The 21,174-nt window shown below is 39.5% G+C and overlaps 1 protein-coding gene across 14 annotated transcripts in view; it reads left to right on the top strand.

The window, feature by feature from the left end:
• Nucleotides 1-21,174, top strand: part of auts2a (activator of transcription and developmental regulator AUTS2 a) — a 172,209-nt gene that overhangs the window by 14,944 nt on the left and 136,091 nt on the right. For 12 of the 14 annotated variants that reach the window (XM_049743489.2, XM_049743485.2, XM_049743482.2 and 9 more), the window contains one exon: nucleotides 16,863-17,072. In XM_049743489.2, coding sequence (XP_049599446.1) covers nucleotides 16,863-17,072 — 210 coding nt within the window. Of the gene's footprint in view, nucleotides 1-16,551; nucleotides 16,777-16,862; nucleotides 17,073-21,174 lie in introns of those variants that run through there. The other 2 variants (XM_049743491.2, XM_049743495.1) reach the window with 2 other exon arrangements.

Below are 21,174 nucleotides of genomic sequence, written 5' to 3'. Positions count from 1 at the left end.
TTTTTTTTTTTTTGTGACAGAACTCTTGAACCACAGAAAATAATTAAACTCAATGAGTGATGATGCATGGTGGAGGAAAAAAACCCCGCAAACTAGCCAGATTATACTACCGTATTTTCCGCACTATAAGGCGCACCTAAAAACCTCAAATTTTCTCAAAAGCCGACAGTGCGACTTATAATCAGGTGCGCCTCATATATGGACCAATATTGAGCCACTACAGGAGGTGTGTCCAAAGTCCGGCCCAAATGTATATATCATATATATGGACAAAGTTTTAAAATGGGCCATTCATTGAAGGTGCGCCTTATAATTTGGTGCACCTTATATATGGATAAAGTTTTAAAATGGGCTATTCATTGAAGGTGCGCCTTATAATCCGGTGCGCCTTATAGTGCGGAAAATACGCTACACGAAATGATTGTGTGTACTGTGGTGACCCACAGTAGTAGTTTCGCAGGGTGCTGAGCCTTGAGGAATGAGCAATTCCAATTCTGGGTGAAAAATAGACTTCTGAATTGGGTTGCAATTGTTATTTTTGTAATGTTCAACACATTATTAATACAATTCAACTCCCGGCTTGTCAACCTCAAGAAAACTTCCAAACCAATATGGTAATTTTCTCATTTCATTTCCAGAAACGACTATAACCAAGTCTTTTGTCACGGTGGCTGTTGCCCTACAATTTTCATAACAGCCATAAAGGTTGCAAATAAACCAAATAAATGTGGAGCTGATATTACCCACTCCTTACAAAATACATCCGTTAGCAACAGTAATTGATATTGATGCTTGCTGCAGGAATTGGCATTAAATCAAAGCTTGACGCTTGACTTGTTTCCATGTGGTGGGAGTTATGCGTGAATAAGAACCTGCCGCCTTTAATGATGTAATGTTGCAGCACACTCCTGCTGGGTCGCTCCGACAGGATTGATTGATGAAGGGCTTCAGATGTAAGACCTCGCTTCCCTTCAACCTGTTATTACTTATGTGTGCTTTCAATCTGCAGCTGATTAGAAATTAGGATGGTTCCTTGGGAGTGGAGGAATTTCACAGGTGGACAGGTTTTGATGAATTCATACAGTAGCTGCATATGTTTAGAAATATGATTGATATTCAGTGCACTCTACTAATGCTTCAATTGAGAGCATTTTGCATTCAGTGTGAAGCGCACACACGCTCGCGTTGAGTTGCTTTTCACACGTTGGTTGAAACGGTACCACGCTTAAATTCATTTGTGAGGCCGCTTTATTGTAACTGACACGGTTTCAGTTTGACATCGATGTTTCGTCTTTTATTTACTTATATTCACATCTTGATTTTGATCTACAACTTGGAAAATAGCAGTGGTGCTCAAGATTTTTTTTTTTTTTAGGTGAGAAAGTGATTTGAACAGTCATTTATGACTTAGTAGATGTTACATAAATTGAGAAATATATAATATATTTTTTTTAGGTGAGCAAGTGATTTAAACAGTCATTTATGACTTAAATGTTACATAAATTGAGAAATATTTATTTTTTATTTTTATTTAATTATTTTAATTCAACCAAATTCATTTATGACTTAAATGTTACATAAATTGAGAAATATATATTTTTTTTAGGTGAGCAAGTGATTTAAACAGTTAAATGTTACATAAATTGAGAAATATTTATTTTTTATTTAATTATTTTAATTCAACCAAACCCATTTGCATTTAAATGAGCTAAATTATCATCAGCACTTTAACAGATTAGCGTATCCCCAATATATGAGATTGATTAATCTGGCAAATATCATGGCCTTAGGTGATGGAGCGTGTACAAAGACAAGTTTGTCATGGCCTACTAATCTGTATTTGAGTCCTTTGCATCATTATTCATGTGCAAGTTTATTGCGGCTTGTTGAGTTCCTCTGAAACAAAAGCGCTGTTCTCGCACTAATAGGCTGAGGTTAATTAAATCACCTCTTTGTCAACCCTCAGGTGCTAATCTGCTTTTAGTGGAATGGCTCCTGTTAAATCGGGAGGGGGGAGCGAATTACACAAGCCTGTGATTACGATTTAGCAAACAAATTCAACTCTTTCTCGACTGATGTTCACACATTAGGATATTAATGAAGGGCTTTTGTTTTGTTCCGAGTTCGGTCAACAGATTGTTGTTACGGGGACAGCGTTTGAAGTAAAAGACAGGAAAATGGGAAGGCAAAAAATGGTTCACTGTGGAACACAACATTATTTGCTTTGTGGAAAGAGGCGCTGAGGTGTCCTGAGGGAATCGAGAAGGGGGGGGTGTTTGTTTTCCTCAGTGCCGATTCAGTGAGATGGGTCAACGAGTGAGAGAGTTAGGTGGCGAGACAGAAGCTGAACAGAAAGAACAGGCAACACTTTTGATAATCAGAGGAGCCATGGATGCTTTTCTGCACATTTGCTGAAGATGGATTTGCAACAACATGATTGCTTGTTCTCCAATCCAACAAATACTTTTTGATACCGTATTTTCCGCACTATAAGACACACCAAAAAACCTCCAATTTTCTCAAAAGCCGACAGTGCGCCTTATAATCAGGTGCGCCTTATATGTGGACCAATATTGAGCCACGACAGCAGGCGTGTCCAAAGTCCAGCCCGCGGGCCAAATGTATATATATCTTATATATGGACAAAGTTTTAAAATGGGTCATTCATTGACGGTGTGCCTTATAATCCGGTGCGCTTTATATATGGACAAAGTTTTAAAATGGGCCATTCATTGAAGGTGAGCCTTATAATCCGGTGCGCCTTATAGTGCGGAAAATGACACAAATTGAAAATATCACCTTGTCGTGAATGTGGATTTTCTTGCAGCCTTCAAGGTAATTGTAATATCTGAGGGACTGATATTGTTTTTATAAGATATGTGTGGAATCTAAAATGAGCATTGCTTCACAGCTACGAATTTTCAGTGCGCAGCACATTTGGTTGTGATTACGCCTGAATTAGTCCACATATGGTTTGGCTGTAATGATGTCTCGCACATTACCAGATGTTTATAACAGGCTTAATGTCAACTTGTGGGAGTCTCTCCAATTTTAGTATCCACCCCCCCACCCTCATAACCTCCGTAGAGAATATTGCAATAATTAGTTCCATTCACGGAAAATGAGGTCAGAGGATTGTACAGATCATTGTGTTCCTACTTTGTGTATGATGCCACCACTTGTCCTTGATCTATTCATCTATTTGAAGTCTCAAAATTAGATTAATGTCCTTTTTTTTTTTTTTTTTTACCCTGCTTATTGTTACTGAGACCTGGCCGATTTAATCGGCAGAACGATTACGATTAAAAAAGACAGACTAAGCCCTGGACTGGTCACCAGTCAATCATAGGAGACGGTATAAAGAGAATTTCACACTCTCATTCACATGATCACTGAGTGTGAACTGAATTCCCGCTGCTTGCACCAAAGGCAGGCGAATGAATAATCACACCCTCCCTCGCTGAGTCAGAAAGTATCTTTTGCTTTCGATTTTTTTTTTTTTTTGCAACTCTGCTTTGCTTTTAATCATCAATCAAGCATCATTATGTAATCATTAGGATCAATTTCACAATCAGCATACTTGAACTGACAAGTCTGGAGCCTTAATGCATCTGAAACTGCAAAATGATATTCAGTTATTAATGAAAGGCCTTTCAGATTTGATCATGCGATAAATTACTATGCGTGCATCTTTTGCTGTGGCCCTTATTCGAAAAATGCTCCTTTCAAAAGCAAAGCAAACATTCACTTCAGCCAGTATCTTAAGCCGACTTGGCTTTGCTTATCATTCAGAACACTCGCAATCACAACTTGTTCTAGCACTGTCATCAATTGTGGGCTGGCTTCTTTTTCCTCTCCCTCAATTTCCATCACTCTCTTCATCTCTAAATGCTCCCATCAGGTATTGTACAAACAAGGCACTACGATTAAACTGCATATTTATTGGCGGCGCTGTCATCGTTAAGAGCCCATAATCCCTGAGTACTGTAGCTGTTTCTTTTTATGATAAGCATTTGGTTTGCCTCGTTACATTGCTGCTGTGTTTTCTTGGCATACTGCATGAATATGCAGATGCATTTTTATGCGCGTGATCATCAGGTGATGATCCTCTGTAGTTAGCTTTAATTATGTCTACAAGGAACAATGCTAACCATCTTTTAGCATATATTTATATATATATATATAAATGTATATATTTATCATATATATAAATGATATATATATACCGTATTTTCCGGACTATAAGGTGCACCTTCAATGAATGGCCTATTATAAAACTTTGTCCTTATATAAGGTGCACCGGACTATAAGGCGCACCATTAATGCATCATGTCAGATTTTTAATCCAAATCATTCTCCATTTTATCTTTATATCAACTTCAGACGCAACAAATTACTTTATAATCACAAAATAATGGTCCATCGTCTTTTTGATTCATGATTCATAGTCTTCAGCGGGCCACTTATGATTGATTTCATGACACAATGCTTCGGGCCAGTTTAAATTTAGGATTTTGGTCCATATATAAGGCGCACCGGACTATAAAGCGCACTGTCGGCTTTTGAGAAAATTTGAGGTTTTTAGGTGCGCCTTATAGTCCGGAAAATACGGTAATTTCATTGATACCATTGTGCTTTAATGGCAATTTTGCGTGACAGCTGTGAGCAGAAGTTGTCATCATATTATAGCACCTTTTTTCCCTCGCTCTAAGATTACAAAGTATTTTATTCTGAAGCCATTGCAAAAGGTCATTGTGTTATGATGAAAACAGCGCAGCAGCATGAGTCTCCTGTTTCTGCATCACTCCAGGCTCTGTAACGCTTCTCAAGCCACAAATAGCTTCTTTGCCTTTAATGGCTGCAAACCACACATCCATCTCCTCCTACATGTCACCTTCAAATAGGCTCGGAGATGGCAGGGGAACGAAAGATACTCGTGCGAGGGAACATGGGTAGATTTTTCATTGAGCCTTTCACCTCTGGCAGTCACAACACAGCGTTTCATCTTGCTCTTCATTCATCTCGGATATGTTGAGCCACAAAGAGCAGAGACATATAAATAATGCACTTCACACCACTGGACCCCTTTAACAATAAATATGAGCACCGTGGTACATCTAGTTGATAATACATGAGTGCTGTTTACACCTGACCTTTATTCACAAAGGGCAAAATAGTTCTTTCAGACATTCTTTTTGATAGCATAATTTGTATATTTCAATTGCATCGTGTACGTTTGCATCCAAGGGGGTTTCCCCTCTGGAGAATTGTAATGTCAACAGCACTTTAATGTATTCAGCGGTGTAGGAGGCTTTGCCACATGATGACTTGCAGAGTTCAAATCAATCAGGCTGCCAGTTGCTCCGCTGACAGCTTTATTGTGGGAAGAGAGCAGTGTTTCAGATTTGCTTAGATAACGATGACAGAAACAAGTCAGAGGAAATATGGCCTGTGACGGCAACGGGCGGGGAGGTGGAAACAAGAAGTGGAAATTTTTCTCTGCGTCTTTCGTAAAGAATCATTTGAGTGAGTGTTATTTTCCAAATATTGTTTCAGTGAATGTTCTGAACTCAGCTGTTTGTTTGCTTTATAGTTGTGTTCTAATTTTTTTATTTTATTTTTTTTAATAAATACTGCAATTATGAGTCTGTTAGTGATAGCCCACAGGTGTCAAACTCAAAGCCCGGGGGGCCAGATACGGCCCGCCACATCATTTTATGTCGCCCGGGAAGAAAAAAATTGTGCATCAAATTCGTGTGTTATTACTAGAATTGTAAATTGTCTTCACTTTTAATAATATCTTTTTTTTTTAATATTTGACCAGTTTTTACTCGTCTGATTTGAAAACGAGTATTTGTCAGTTTGTTTTGTAGCCTTTACTGTATATAATATGAGGTGCTCATACATTTATTGAAAAAAATTAGTTTGACACCCCTGTGATAGCCCATTCCAACTTGATGGAATAACTGATTGAAAAATCAGTTCGCAGCTCTGATGACTTGACTTACTACAATGGCACAGCCTTGGAGAGCAAATTAAAATCAAACACGTTGCCCAAATAATTTCTAAATTGTGTATTGTTGTCAAAAGCTATGTCCTTGCCCAAGCCTTTGTGGCTTCTGGCTGGCATTGGTTGTTCTATGGTGGCGGCGCTATGTTTGTGTTTACTCTGGCAGAGCTGCAGGCTGATAGGACCTGACAGTCTCCATTTGTAGGAGGGCCGTCTGTTTGTCTTCATCAGAGACTGAGCCCACATGATGACATTGGAAGTATTGCTTAATTAGAGACGTCGCATCGTGCAATCTTAAACCCTTCACAAACACATCAGTCAAGACAAATCAGCAGAATTAGAAAATGAAGAGCCATTATGTAAGTTAAATAACTTATTTATTCCCGTGACTCATATCTAATACCGTTTTGTTATAAAATGTCATTTTTCTGTATTTCTTTCATGCATATTTTGATTTTTTTTTCCATTATGCAAAGTTATAGATATAATTAATAGCTAGAAAGGGTAATACTTACAAATTACAATAATTATACGTGACACATCTCCATTAGCAGTGGAAACAATAACTAACTCTTAAAAGCAAGAGTAATAATTAACTTTTTCCAGCGCCACTGCTGTGCGTTTAAATTTAGTCAATCCATTGAAGGCATAATAATTTCAACCAAAATTTGATGACATGACATATTTTATAAAAAAAAAAATAAAAAATGACATGTTTAAAGATTTTAACATGGAGCAAAGTTTATACAAGCACAACAAACCATGTTAGCAAAGTCATTCTAACGTAACGCAAAAGTCCAGGCTGGTCCACCAATATTGAAGATAGCAAAAGTAGGTAATTTTGGGTCACCATGACAACCACAGAGCCACCATTCTCATTATAAGCCATTTTAATGTCAAAGTGTCATATAAGCGTGGAAAAATATTTCATATTGTGGTTTTAATGTTATATAGCAGGTCATTAAAACCTTGTAGCCTTATTAACAGCGTGACAATGTTAACATTGTGACATTGACATTTACCATAGGCAAGTATCCAGGCCCAGCACGAACACATGCTTGAGAGCATAGCGAGTATCATCATCTTTCCGCAAAGGTCGCGACCTGCACATTTCATGGCGGCTAATCAGAAAAAGAAGGCTGCTTAAACAGACGACCACCTCCTTCCCCACATTGAATGTGAATCTTTTCCATTAAAACCTCTGCTATTGTGTTTGTCGGCTCCGCCGGGTGAACCCTCGCTGCTCGGGTTCAAGTGATTTTACAGGCTTGACTCGATGTAAATTGCTCTGGGTTCCAAGACAAACACAGGTAATGAGCTCCATCCAGCAGAAAGCAGGAGCGTGGTGACTCTCTCGCCGTTCCTACACGCTCCCTTTTGTGAGAGCTTTCAATGGGTGCCAAAGTTAACGATGTGTTCACGGGATGAGAAATCATTCCGTTAATTCACCTCAAGCTGTCTTTCAGGGGAAATGATTGCGTAGGCAAGGCAAAGCAGCCTTTCATTTCTTTGCAAACATTATTGACTGTGCACGTCTCTGATTGCTTTTGTTTGTAGCTCATTATTAAACCTTCTTTTGACGATTCAAATTGTATTACAAATAGCACCAATATGCTGGAACACAAAGGGTGTTTGGTACAAGCTGTTCTTATTTACAGTTTAGCCAGCTGAATATTGGAGTTATTAGCAGAAAAAGACAGAAAGGCTATCAATAGTTTTTCAAAAGAACTGTTAAATGACTAAATAACACTGCGTTGCTTACTTCTATGGACCAGCGGGACCTTTAAGAAGAGGATTCACCTCGAAAGACTGAATTAAATGATTCCTTGTTCAGGCTTCCCCGAGTCGCTCATATTTCTGTAAAGCCATTAGAAAAGCATTTTTCATAATTGATTGAAGCTCTTCTTTATCAAACGAGGCAGTTAACAGTTGCCTTAATTAAGCACTTAATGTATTGTTAGGCCACAGCACTGTGAATGCCGTGAATAAAATTACATGGGGTTCTTCATTTCTGTACTAATGATAGCTATATTATTTTTTTTTTGTAGGTTGAACAAAGATATTCGATTGACTGAATACATTAAACCGAGTTGAACGAGTCATTAAATATGTCGCATGGATTAAATTGATCTTTCTGGACAGTTTTGTAAATATCTAGTATATTATTATTTTTTTAGTCCTTTTTAAAAAGCACTTTGTAACAGCTAGGGTTATTCTTAAAGGGCACAAAAGGAGTAGCGATGAGTGAAAAGATCTGCGTAAAAGCACTTACTGTAACTACGATACAATGTCAACGTCTTCGGTCTCGCCGTGTGGCAATAAAGTGAAAGGAAAGTAAACAAAACTACAATCTCAGCCTCATCTTGTGTGTGGTGTGTTCAAGGATTACCATTAAAATAAGACATTACAAATGTAAACAGACTCAAATCCGCCCATAGGCAGCACTCGGAAAATCTGATGGTCAGAATGATGAAATAAGCCACAAAATTGTTCCCGTTATTCTTACGTATGTGAGGCTTCACAATCGCTCGTGCTATGATACTATTAACACATGTGAAGTATGATTTCTCCTGTGTCCTTGAAACACCTTGGAATGTGATTTGAGCATTTTTTTCTCCCTTCTGTCCGTATCCTTGGCTTGCTCCCAGGCCTCTATGGGCGCGTTTGGACACATTTACTCAGATCTGTTTTTGTGTGTGAGAACAGCGGAGGTGTTTTTTGTCAAACCAGATCCATTGTTCCTCACAAGCAGCTCGGGTACTGTGCTGCAGTATTATACACACACACAGTGGCACAAAAAAAAAAAAAACTGCAAAGCTCAGCCTGTGTCCGAGACGACAGGACGTGCATGTGTTTTCACCGAGTGGCGTGCATCCTGTTATGTCTGACACGCCGGGACAATGATTGGACGTCCTCCCTCCTCCATGAAGCACTAAGCGATTTGGCTTTCAAGTGTTATGTGTTCCAAGAACCTCTTTGGTCACATTTGTCTCCCTTCCAGTGTTCCCTGCCTTCACGGCGCTTTGGCTGGCTTTGATCGTCACATGACAGGCTCATAGCGGTCTGTCTGAATGCGGCTTGAAAGGCTCCATCATTCATCTGTCTACAACACCATGACGGAGAGCGCCTGGCTGCATACAAAGCAGCCAGCCAGTGGATATTTTAAGATGTTCGTGTTTATTTGCAAATCAATTTTGTGGTGGTGATTGTGTGCTCGGTGTCTAGACTCTGACAGGCGATGCTAAAAAAAAAAAAAAGTCAGCCGTGTGACTTCTCAATTCAGGTCTTGTATATATATTTTTTCGCGGCTGAGATATGTCGACATTTATAGGATGATGCACCTCACAACTTAATAAATATTTTGCTGTTCTAGTGGTGGATTAAGAAGGATCATCTGCGGTGGAGTTTAGCGGGCATCACTCAAAAGGATCAGTGTACCGTATTTTCCACACTATAAGGCGCACCGGATTATAAGGCGCACCTTCAATGAATGGCCCATTTTAAAACTTTGTCCATATATAAGGCACATCGGATTATAAGGCGCTTAGAATAAATAACTCAACGTTGCTCAAACGTTAATGCAATCACAATATAGTAACACTCGAAATAGTGAAAACAATAACAATATATCAATAACTTAACATTGCTCAAACGTTAATATCACACACACACAAAATAAAAACGTGAAGCTTACTTTAATAAATTAGTCCTCATCCACGAATCCATATTGGTCCATTTATAAGGCGCACTGGATTATAAGGCGCACTGTTGGCTTTTGAGAAAATTGGAGGTTTTTAGTTGCGCCTTATAGATGCAATATTTCCTCTTTCCTGTTATCACCGTTTCCTGTCAAGGTATCTGACAGGGCAAGTGTGACAGGTGACAGATTTTACGGCGACAGTGTCACTACTGCAAAGTGCTCCCTCCCCACTGATATATGGGAGGAGTCAATGCCCTGACAAGCCATTAGCCATGGTCTTACACAACGTGCTGACACCATCAGCTACATGTAATTGCCTGGATAATTTAATAGCTCTTAAGTGCAACATCGGCTAGTGTACGAGAACGAGCTTTGTCAGACAGGTGAAAAGACCAGAACATACCTTTCCAACTCTGGTCTGCCTCAAAGACAATCACGAAGCGCCGCGTATTCAAGCAACCAACAACTCCTCAAGACTGAACTCCCTGCACTTCTTTAACGACATCTAACCAACAAGTTAGCGGTAATAAGAGTGCAAAGCTCATATTTCCTGCCAGTGCACTCTTTGTCGGTCGGGCCTTTAGTGCATCTCCAAGGAGTGTCTTGTAAGCTGTAAAAGCTGCAATTTCAGTGCCACTGCTCAGTTTGCCTTATATTGCTAGCAGACTCCCTTGAACATTAGTGCTTTGAGGTAAATCAAGCTGCCAGGAATAGTAGAGCCACAGGGAAGGTTATTGCCTGTGCATTTTGCTCTCCGAGTCGAGCTACTTGAACGTATCTTACCGTAATTCTCTGCGGTCCACTGAAGATAAAGACCGCACCAGTATGGGACTGGTGAATATAATCTTCAACTGTGTCTAGTGAGACTATTTAATAACGCACTATTTTGTACAGTGTAAATCAAAATGAAAAATTCCGGTGCTGCCACGGCCGCTCGCTATGTGTGCGCAATTTTATGAGAGTAGATTTGTGCACGGATGAATTTGGAATGAATGTTGGCTCCCCCTGCAAGATCAATGCAATGTGGCCCATTGCATTGGACCTGGGCACTAACAGAAATTCTGGACATATCATTATTACAGTGAAACAATCAAGGGTTGGAATACAAAGCAATACCGTATTTTCCGCACTATAAGGCGCACCTAAAAACCTACAATTTTCTCAAAAGCCGACTGTGCGCCTTATAATCAGGTGCGCCTTATATATGGACCAATATTGAGCCACTACAGCAGGCATGTCCAAAGTCCGGCCCGCGGGCCAAATGTATATATCTTATATATGGACAAAGTTTTAAAATGGGCCAATCATTGAAGGTGCACCTTATAATCCGGTGGGCCTTATATATGGACAAAGTTTTAAAATGGGCCATTCATTGAAGGTGCGCCTTATAATCCGGTGCGTCTTATAGTGCGGAAAATACGGTACTTTAAAAGTAAGAGAGTCTTGAGTAGTGCTCTAATACGCCTTCTTAGTACTGCACACATTTTTCCTCATATACGCTACAAGTCTCATTTTCAAAATCTGCTTTGATTCGTAATGCCTCTTAGGTTTGTCGAGTGGATTTTAGACGTACATTAATCATGGAATTTATTTATTCTGTATTGCTCTTCACAACGCGTCAACTGTCAACCTAAAGTAGAACACACATTGTGTTCTGGTAATTATATTTTTCTGTATTTTGGTGTTGAAGGATAAAAAGCTCTGGCGAGGTCTGGAGCACAATATTGCCATGTTTGTGTCACTGAGAGGATAAGCTTCTTATCTGTGCTTTTAGGCTCAGAGTGTTGTCACACTGTCCTCCAAATGAGCCAGGAAAATAACTGAGGAGACAAAAATCGGGTTCTTTATTTTTGTCCCGTCTTCTGATCTTTAAACTTGCGTACTGTCAGGTGACTTTGTCAACTCTGTTTCAGGCATCCATTGAAACTAATCCTGTTTTGCTATAATCATGTTCCAGAAGATTCTTATCGAGTCATTTTTTTTTAAGAAACACACTGAAGATAATTTTTTGTTTGTTACTTTCTCGCAATAGCTGCAAAAATAATCTGGCGGCATTAGTTTATTTCTTACATAAGTCCTTCCAATGGTTCCAAATCCTCAAGTCCCAGAGTTTCACTTCATTAATCCTCAAACAAACACAGAACAAATCTGCAATGTAGAACTAGTTGAGGGGGTCTTTCTGGCACTTTCCAAGAGTGGTGGTCCTTTTTGCTGCCTATTGTGAAAGTGGCCAGCTTTCATTTGATTTCTAATTACCAGTGAAGGGCCAAGTCTGGGCTCTCTTGTTACACTGTTAGCCTTAATGTGTGCAGCCAATAAATTGTGCCAGGATTGGTTTTCCGGTGGGCAGCAGCCTCTGCACACGAAGGAAGGAAATTGAGTTCATGCAGTATACATCTTTTATTTGTCTTAACTGGGTAGAGCTATGCTGTTACATTTATGCAATTAATTTTACTCATGGGAAAAATTTTATGCACTGTTTTTCCTTTCCTGATGGAGATTTAAATACAGCATGGGAAAATGGAATTACCCCAAATAACCTCATTTATGTACTGCATAACACATATTAAGAGATTTGAACAGTAGAATACATTATAAGGTAAATAAAGGGACCTAAATCGTTGTTTTCTAATCGCCTTTGTCACGTATTTCAGCACTCTTGGTTTCAATTTATGTTGAGGTGTTGTTGCTTAGGTGAGTCCCGGTCTCACTTTTTTTTTAATGTTTGTACATAGAATTAATACTTAGGACACGGGTGTCAAACCCAAGGCCCGAGGGCCAGATACGGCCCGCCACATCATTTTATGTGGCCCGCGAAGACAAATTGTGCCTAAAATTCGTGTCATTACTAGAATTGCAAATTGTCATCACTTTTAATATATATATTTTTTAAATATTTGACCAGTTTTTACTCATCTGATTTGAAATCGAGTTATTTGTCAGTTTCTTTTGGAGCTTTTACTCTATATAATATGAGGTGCTCATACATTTATTTGGGTTGACAGTCATAATGCCCCTCCGAAAGAAGCTATGACTACAATGCGGCCCGCGAAAAAAATGCGTTTGACACCCCTGACTTAGAAGGTGTGTCAGAAAAAATCCAAGACTGGTGTCGCAAAATATATTTGGAATCCAAATGACTTTCTTCTGGGAACCTCTACTGCTCCATCGTCACTGTCATCTTGAATTTTCACAACGGGGTGCCTTTATGACCTTTCTTAAGGTTGGGAAAGATACAAATTACACAGGTGAGAATGGAGTTTGCTCCAGCATGGTGAGTCTGCAGGGTCTCATCTCTGACCCGCATTGAGTGGTTCGAATATATATTTTATGACACCAGTCCTGAAACTTTTCTGACTCATCTCTTACATTTCTCTCTGGTTCACTTTTTTAAAATACTTTTTTTATACACTGCTGTCTCGATGCTAAGATGCACTTTTTTTTTTTTTAATTATATATTTTTTGTATAGCCAAGCAACAGTTTATTCACTGAGCAACAAGTTCTCAGACACAAAGCAAAGCACTCTAAAAGCATCGGCTCAATTTAATGATATTCTTCTTCTACGTGCCCAGTTGCTTAGCAACATGCACCATTTTTTTTTTCTGTCGCCCCACATCCCAAAAGAAACATTACATCATTGATATGAAGAGCTAAGAAATGATAGCGGGGTTTGCAAAATCGTTGAGGTTAAATCCAAGTCCGACTAGAAGATGTGAACTTTCTCAAAGATGTTTTTTACAGCCCTCCTGCTTGGATTGAAAGAATTCCAATGTAACAAATACCTCGAAGCATTTGGAGTGTCTTCATCATTTCCTTCTTGGTGGTTCAAGCAAGAGTTTCAGTTGGAGTAGTTAAGCCAATTGTGGAAAGCATTTGAGCTAATCGAACATCCTGGATGGGAACCTCTTTTGTTCTAGTACCATTAACACTTGTTCTCTCATCAGCGAAAAGAAGAAGGGGATTACAAAAATTGCTAAATTGGGATGCATGATGCATGGCTTCCAGTAAATGGCTGAGAATACATTTTGCTAACACATCTCTTCTTAAATCCTATTTGAGATGGGCATAAAGTGTGTAAATGGAAATCCTTTCTGAGGCTGCAGATTCACCCTGAATCTGAGCTAATTTGAGCGTCATTAGTTGGGAGCAAAATGGAGTATCTGACATCCACCAATTTTCCATACTACTTAGCGCTTATTCTGTTCAATATCACAAAAAGGGGAGCAGCCCATGACTGCTGACAGGGCAAATGGATTTCCGTGCCGGTCAATCCCAATCTCAGGTTTCATAAATTGTGTCAATTCATTCATTTACCACTTCAACAAGCAGACTATGACCATAATAAGTAAAGCGATCCTACATAATCATTAATCTACCATACCATGTGACATTTGGTGACATTGTATGGACTTTTCAATTTAACCCTCATTTCAATTACCTTTGGTCCAATAAACTTTATTAATGGCTTCCATCGCAATATCTTAATCCAATCTAAATCCATCCCACGCATACACCTTATGCTCGGATGCTTCCGGAGTCACACACTCAAATGTGTGACTCAGTCAAATGTGTTTTAGCTTTTGTATTAGGTCCAAAGTTATGAGGGTGTTTTACAGAACACATTTTTAGATTGTCACCTTTATCGGTTATTTTTCGAACTGAACTTCTGAACTCAGTATGGTTACGTGGAATGGCTTAATTTTGTCATAATCGTTTTTTTTTTTCTTAGCCAAAGTGGCTAGTTGGAGTTGGCGAGTGTTAATGTCAAGATCTGGCTACCGTATTTTCCGGACTATAAGGCGCACCAGACTATAAGGCACACCTTCAATGAATGGCCCATTTTAAAACTTTGTCCTTATATAAGGCGCAGCATTAATGCATCATGTCAGATTTTTAATCCAAATCAAATCATTCTCCATTTTATCTTTTTTATTTCAACTTCAGATGCAACAAATTACTTTATAATCACAAAATAATGATCCATAGTCTTTTTGATTCATGATTCATAGTCTTTAGCGAGCTACTTATGATTGATTTCATGACACAATGCTTCAGGCCAGTTTAAATTTAGGAATTTGGTCCATATATAAGGCGTACCGGACTATAAGGCGCACTGTCTGCTTTTGAGAAAATTTAAAGTTTTTAGGTGCGCCTTATAGTCCGGAAAATACGCTAATTTAGTTTGACAAATCTAAATTATTGCTACTAACATGGAAGTATGATGTCTTTGTGCTTGCACTGGTTCTCTGGTTCTAATTGTTAAATAATGAGTGACCATCCCTGGAATTTTTCAGTACTTGGTCACTTTAATATTGTGGGTGGTATCCTCACAATTAAACCAAAGTTGAACGTCTGCAATCACACCTATAATTGGCTGCATGACTGTAAAGAGCAATGGCAAATTAGTTCCAGCAGACACAGAGCGGATTCACATGTACTGAGAATGTGATAATCAGGTCAAGGGCTCCCTTAAGAAGGAGAGACAATTCACAGCTCCACTTAACAAGCAAGGTAGCTCAAGATTAATATGTGCTGTTGTCCAGGAGTGTCCCACAAGGAGTACTTTCACTTATCCCTCTTTATTCTCTTTATTAGCCCCTATTAGATCACCAGTAATTGTTTACACTGTTGGTTGTTGTGAAGAGCATTTCAGTGTTATTATGATAATTAAATCAGTGCTGATGATTCGAAGTGTGTTGGTGCATGTAAGGTTGCTTGGGCATGTGGTAGCAAGTATCGCGGGACTGTTGTTGCATCCTTCTACATCACTCCAGCCTTTTTTTTTTTTTATTAAGATAGCGGAAAAGGTCTGGTTTGAGTTAATCTCCTGCCATTTGTCGTACATGGAGGGATTATTCTGGATGGATGGATGGATGGATGGATGGATGGATGGATGGATGGATGGATGGATGGATGGATGGATGGATGGATGGATGGATTGGAAAAAAACTTCGTTTTATCTTCTCATCCATTTTTCATTATCGTATATAGACACAAAATGAGTCATGGCGAATGACGCACGTTCACATTTACCTGCAAACATGCGCTTCAGAATATTAGAAAATTGCTTTGGATACTGGCAGACAATCACAATATTGAAGATTGAAGAGAGAGCCATATTGAGTAATTATTTTCCTTCCAGCATCTCCACAAAGCGCTGAAATAAGGGATTTGTCTTGCTATTGTTCAATGAGCCGGCAAAACATATTTTGCATAATTTATTTCCAGCAATCATTTTGGTTTGCTCACTTAGAGGCATGCAAAATGCTGGCTCAAGGAATTCGGTCAGCCCAATCATGTCTTACTATGTGCACAATCCACATCACATCGTGTCGGCTTTCCTGAATAAGTGTGAATGAAAAAGGCAAAAAATATTAAGTGGAACATTCGCCTCTTTCAATACGAGTGAAGCTTTGAGAAACAGTTTATGGAGTGTTTCTCAAGTGCATTCATAAAATTCCAACACTACACGCTATAATATTGCTCTCTCATTGAAGAGCAGATGCTCGTTGAATTATAAACCCTGTAGCTCTTTAGATTCTATTTCAACTGTACTAGACTTAGCTAAGGTCTGTTGACTAGTAGTGTTGCTAGTAGTTATGTGACCGACACAAGAAGTCACACAGGACTTTTTTTCCACATACTTAAAAACAAAATTTCAGTCATCCCTTTTACAAAGCAGGTGAAGATTAGATTCCAGTGGGCCAAGAATTGACCCTTGTGGCATCCCACATGTGATGAGTTTAAAAAGTCCCAATACTGTCAAGATCTGTCACAGTTTCCTTGTTTTAAAGTCTTAGTTTCAGTTCATGTGTCTGTGTGCTCGCCCCTCCCCTCCTGTGTCTGCTCACAATCTATGTAATGGCCGTCACCTTCCTCTCGTTACCTGTCATGTATTTAAGTCCTGCCTGCGTGTCACTCCCTGTCGGATTGTTCTCGTCTCATGTCTTCTTGTTTCTAGTCAGTTCTGTTCTAGTTTTACCGTTCAGTTATTCACGTCCCTCATCAAGCATCTATAGTTTGTCTTTTGAGATCTTCAATAAACCCTGGTCCGAGCTACATTTGGTCGCCCTGCTCCATTCACTTCATAACAAATACGTAGGAATTTTTTTAGGGTTTGTCTAACTTCTTTCTTTTTTTCTGTCCTGCAGAAAAACCTGACTCTGAAGCCCCAAGAACGCAGAGTGAACCAGGCTGTGAACTTACCGAAGAAAAAGTCAACCAGAGGCCCAAATGGCCTGAGCCTGGAGCCCTTTAAGAACAACTATCATCACCACCAGCCGTCGGACCAGGAGAACAATCCCCGTCTGGCGCACGCACGAAGCAGAAAGAAGAAACGCCTGAGCAAGAAACGCACAATGGTGAGTTTTAATACATCACTTTTAATTCATAAATAGATAAAAGTTCAATTCTAATAATTTCATGGAACAAATATTGGAATTTTAAACTTCTGGCAGCTCTCCGCTGCTGTGTATACTGTATATAATTATACATAGATAACGCTATCATCTTTATTGCACCGTAAAAGCCTTGAGTGTCAGACTTTATGACATACATAATTAAAAAGCTCAGCTGAACCCCCGACACCACAATTTTGTCCTTTCTGAAGTAGAACAAGATTCTCTTATCTTGTAGAAGCATTTTCTTTGGCTTCACCATGCACACATAAATGTTAAGACATTGTCCTCCCACAAGGTTACATTTGAAATGTCAAGTTTAACTTCTCCATTAAGAAACGCTATAGACTGAAAAGACTGAATCGCTTATCAAGCTTAGCTTTTATTTTGAAGTGCAAGTGAAAGAAATGCTGAGAGAAAATATGCTGTTATTTTTAGCAATCGAGATTTGTCTCAAACATATTTTTAATGCTCTCATTTTTCTCGTTCTTAAATCCCATTGTGGTTCAAGGCTGGATTGTTTGTCGCTGCCCACACTTGTGTAGTTGTTTCTGTTGTGAGTCTGCCGTGTTGTTCTTTTTGCTCACCGAACGTGAGGGCTTGCGGTTTGTGTGCTGCTTTGTACAGTGGCTCGAGCATACACAGCGGCGTGCTGTGAAGACCATCTGCTCTCTGGCAATGGGTGAATCAGGAGAAGACCTTCACCCCCACGTCTTAGTCTAACCTTCTGCCTCTTTTTCTTGTATCTGTCTGCCATGATGGTCTTCAAAGGTTTTGTTTTTCTGCCAATGATTGAAATCCGAATTGGAGAGCCCCACCTCTTCCCCTCCCTCACTTCCATTTTAAAAATGCTGGAGATTGTCAGATGGGAAGAGTATGATGCTTCCTAATCTCCACTGAATATGTTGGCCCTTTATCAGCATATCCGCTTAGCCCGTAAGATTTCAAGTAAAGCAATGTCATGATTGTCAGATAAGATGCTAAATCCATTCCTTTGGGGCAGCACTTGTGTGGATAATTGTTGCCGTCACAGCGAAGCTTGCTAGCAGGCTGGGTGAAATCAAATTCAGTTGTAATGTTACGCTTGGCTTTGTGTTGCTTGGGACACATCAACAACAACAATGGTTAGAAATGTGTGCCTGATAAAGTGTGTGTAATTGTGCAGATTGAATTTTTTCCCCGTATTATATGCTACAATGTACTACCGTATTTTCCGCACTATAAGGCACACCTAAAAACCTCCAATTTTCTCAAAAGTCAACAGTGCGCCTTATAATTAGGTGTGCCTCATATATGGACCGATATTGAGCCACTACAGCAGGCGTGTCCAAAGTCCGGCCCGCGTGCCAAATGTATATATCTTGTACATGGACAAAGTTTTAAAATGGGCCATTCATTGAAGGTGCGCCTTATAATCCGGTGCACCTTATATATGGACACAATTTTAAAATGGGCCATTCATTGAAGGTGCGCCTTATAATCCGGTGCACCCTATAGTGCGTAAAATATGGTATTTGAATGACTCAAAGGTTTAGTTGACAAGTCTAAGCCATCACATCTTCAAAAAATGCATCGTTTTTTTTCTTTCTTTTTTTGTACTACTATTTAACTGCTTGGAGAAACATTTTCTTTTGAAGTGTCATTTTTCTGTAAGGGAGCTAAGTTCAGGAGGATGTGTCGTAGCACTTTGCGTCGTTAAATGGAGCCATTTCGATGCTCTCAGGCGAAGGAACACGCACCCAAATCAAAGTCAGTCAGACGGAATCTACTTGAAGCAGTCGCTGTCCTCCAACCTTGCTGCTTACTCTCATTCCTGACAACCCTCAGAGTCAATTTGTGAAAAATTAAGTGTCTGCACTTTTAGGAAAGTGTCGGCCACTTAAAAGCCTAGACCCCTTTCAGCTGTCAGTCAAATCCTGGGCAGCAGGCCAGAGGTGTTTGAGGAAGCGTTTTCCATTTGCTGTCCAACCACTATCAACAACAGTCCAACTTCCATCTTTGATCCGCTTGTGTTTACACAAATGGCTACTGAGGTATCCATCTGGATTCTCATTTATTTTTCTCTTTATGTTTTTCATCTCAGCAAGGGAACTATCAAATATGTTTGTTTAACTTGGAGAGTCCTTGCCTTTGCTTTTAGAGATTTGAAGAGGAAGAAAAGCTTCCACTTGGTGAAGGAGCAGAATTTTTGTGAACCGTGTAAATAGCGAATTACCGTATTTTCTGCACTATAAGGCGCACCGGATTATAAGGCGCGCCTTCAATGAATGGCCCATTCTAAAACTTTGTCCATATATAAGGCGCACCGGATTATAAGGCGCACCTTCAATGAATGGCCCATTTTAAAACTTTGTCCATATATAAGATATTATACATTTGGCCCGCGGGCTGGACTTTGGACACGCCTGCTGTAGTGGCTCAATATTGGTCCATATATAAGGCACACCTGATTATAAGGCGTATTGTCGGCTTTTGAGAAAATTTGAGGATTTTAGGTGTGTGTGTCTTATAGTGCGGAAAATACGGTAGGTTTAAAGATTTAGCAAAAAAAAAAAATCTTGTATTCAGAAATTTGAATTAACCCACATGCAAATCTGCTAATTTGGAATGTTGGTAGTATTGTGCTCCATTAAATTTATCCAGACAATTTTGCATCACTAAAAGTATGTATATAAGCGGTCTACTTGAAAATGAAATAGCCCGGACACAGATGGCTTCAAGATATAGCATACTTTGGCATCTGCTTATCCTTAACTATCCGTTTATTATTTTATTATGTCCCACCAACTGTTCCTGCAGAGGAATGTGGTCTGATCCAGTGCCCTAGATTTCCCCCCTTGACTGATGACCATAGCAAGACCAATGTCGTAATAAAAAGGACAAAAGACCCAGAATGGGTCTGTTATCTATACCGTCTGGCATTCCAGTTTCATGGGTGAGGATGAACAAGTTGTTACAATACATTGAATGGAGCTAGATATGAGAGCTTGACATCTGCTAGATAGCATCACAACACATTCTTTCCGTTTCGTTGCATTACGCTGCACTCACAATGCATCCACCCTGCGGCAAGATACGATTATCCAGTTTGCACTGCTCATTACACATTCACCACTGACTCAGTGAACTCAATGTTGCTCCTCTACTTCAATCCAGACAAATCTCGAGTGGGAAGGAGATAATAGTTGTTGTTCCCGTATCTTAAACCCAATATCTACTGTCTCTCTCTGTAATCGAGTGAAGACTGATTTTATTCAGATATCTTAAGCCTTCCAGGAAAACAGTCTAAATCCATCCATCTATTTTTATTTTTAATCAATTGTCCTCATTAGGGTTGCTGTCATTATCTCAAATTACTTAGCTAAAACCGGTTGCCAACAAATTGTGGGCTACATTGACAAACAAAACATTAATTAACCTAACTTGTATTTTTTTGGAATATGGGAGAACTTTGAGGTGCCCGAGCAAGCACGGGGAGAACATGAAAGCGGATCTCAGTTGGGATTCGGACCTAGAACCTCTTGAGTATAAGCCACTCCTAAATAATGCATTCCAATAAATAAATAAATAATAGTGCTGCTGTTAAGGACAACATCTTGTATTGGTTGGACATGCTGTATGTTCAGCTAGATGAAGGAAATAGTGACAGCTTTGGCCCAGATGAGCAGATGGAGACGGTTTCTCCGAGGAACCCACAGGGAACTAGACTCTCGCCTAGTCTCTTCTCCCTCATGACGGTGCCAGCTCTTGACCACCGCAGGCTGAGGAGGTGGCCTTCTCCGCCTGTTTTCCCCGTAGCCCCAAGGCAGAAACAGAGAAATGGCCATCTGTGATTTACCCTACTGGGATTTGCCTGCAACAACAGGCCTGAGGAAATCGAAGAAACAATAAATCCTCCTGAGGAACGTCATGCCATCCCTAGATAGATATCTGCTTGAACAGTGCTTTGACAAATGTATGTGTTTGGCTTTGTCAACACTATTTGTCATGTCTTGCTAATAATACACATGAAAGCTGAGGCTCCTCAAAAAGAAAGAAATTTGATGCCATTATAAGACAGATATTT

Source organism: Syngnathus scovelli, chromosome 15 (genome assembly GCF_024217435.2).
Source record: "Syngnathus scovelli strain Florida chromosome 15, RoL_Ssco_1.2, whole genome shotgun sequence".
Classification (NCBI taxonomy): Eukaryota; Metazoa; Chordata; class Actinopteri; order Syngnathiformes; family Syngnathidae; genus Syngnathus; species Syngnathus scovelli.
The sequence above is the reverse complement of the archived record's forward strand: the minus strand, read 5'-3'. Positions and strand labels throughout refer to the sequence as shown.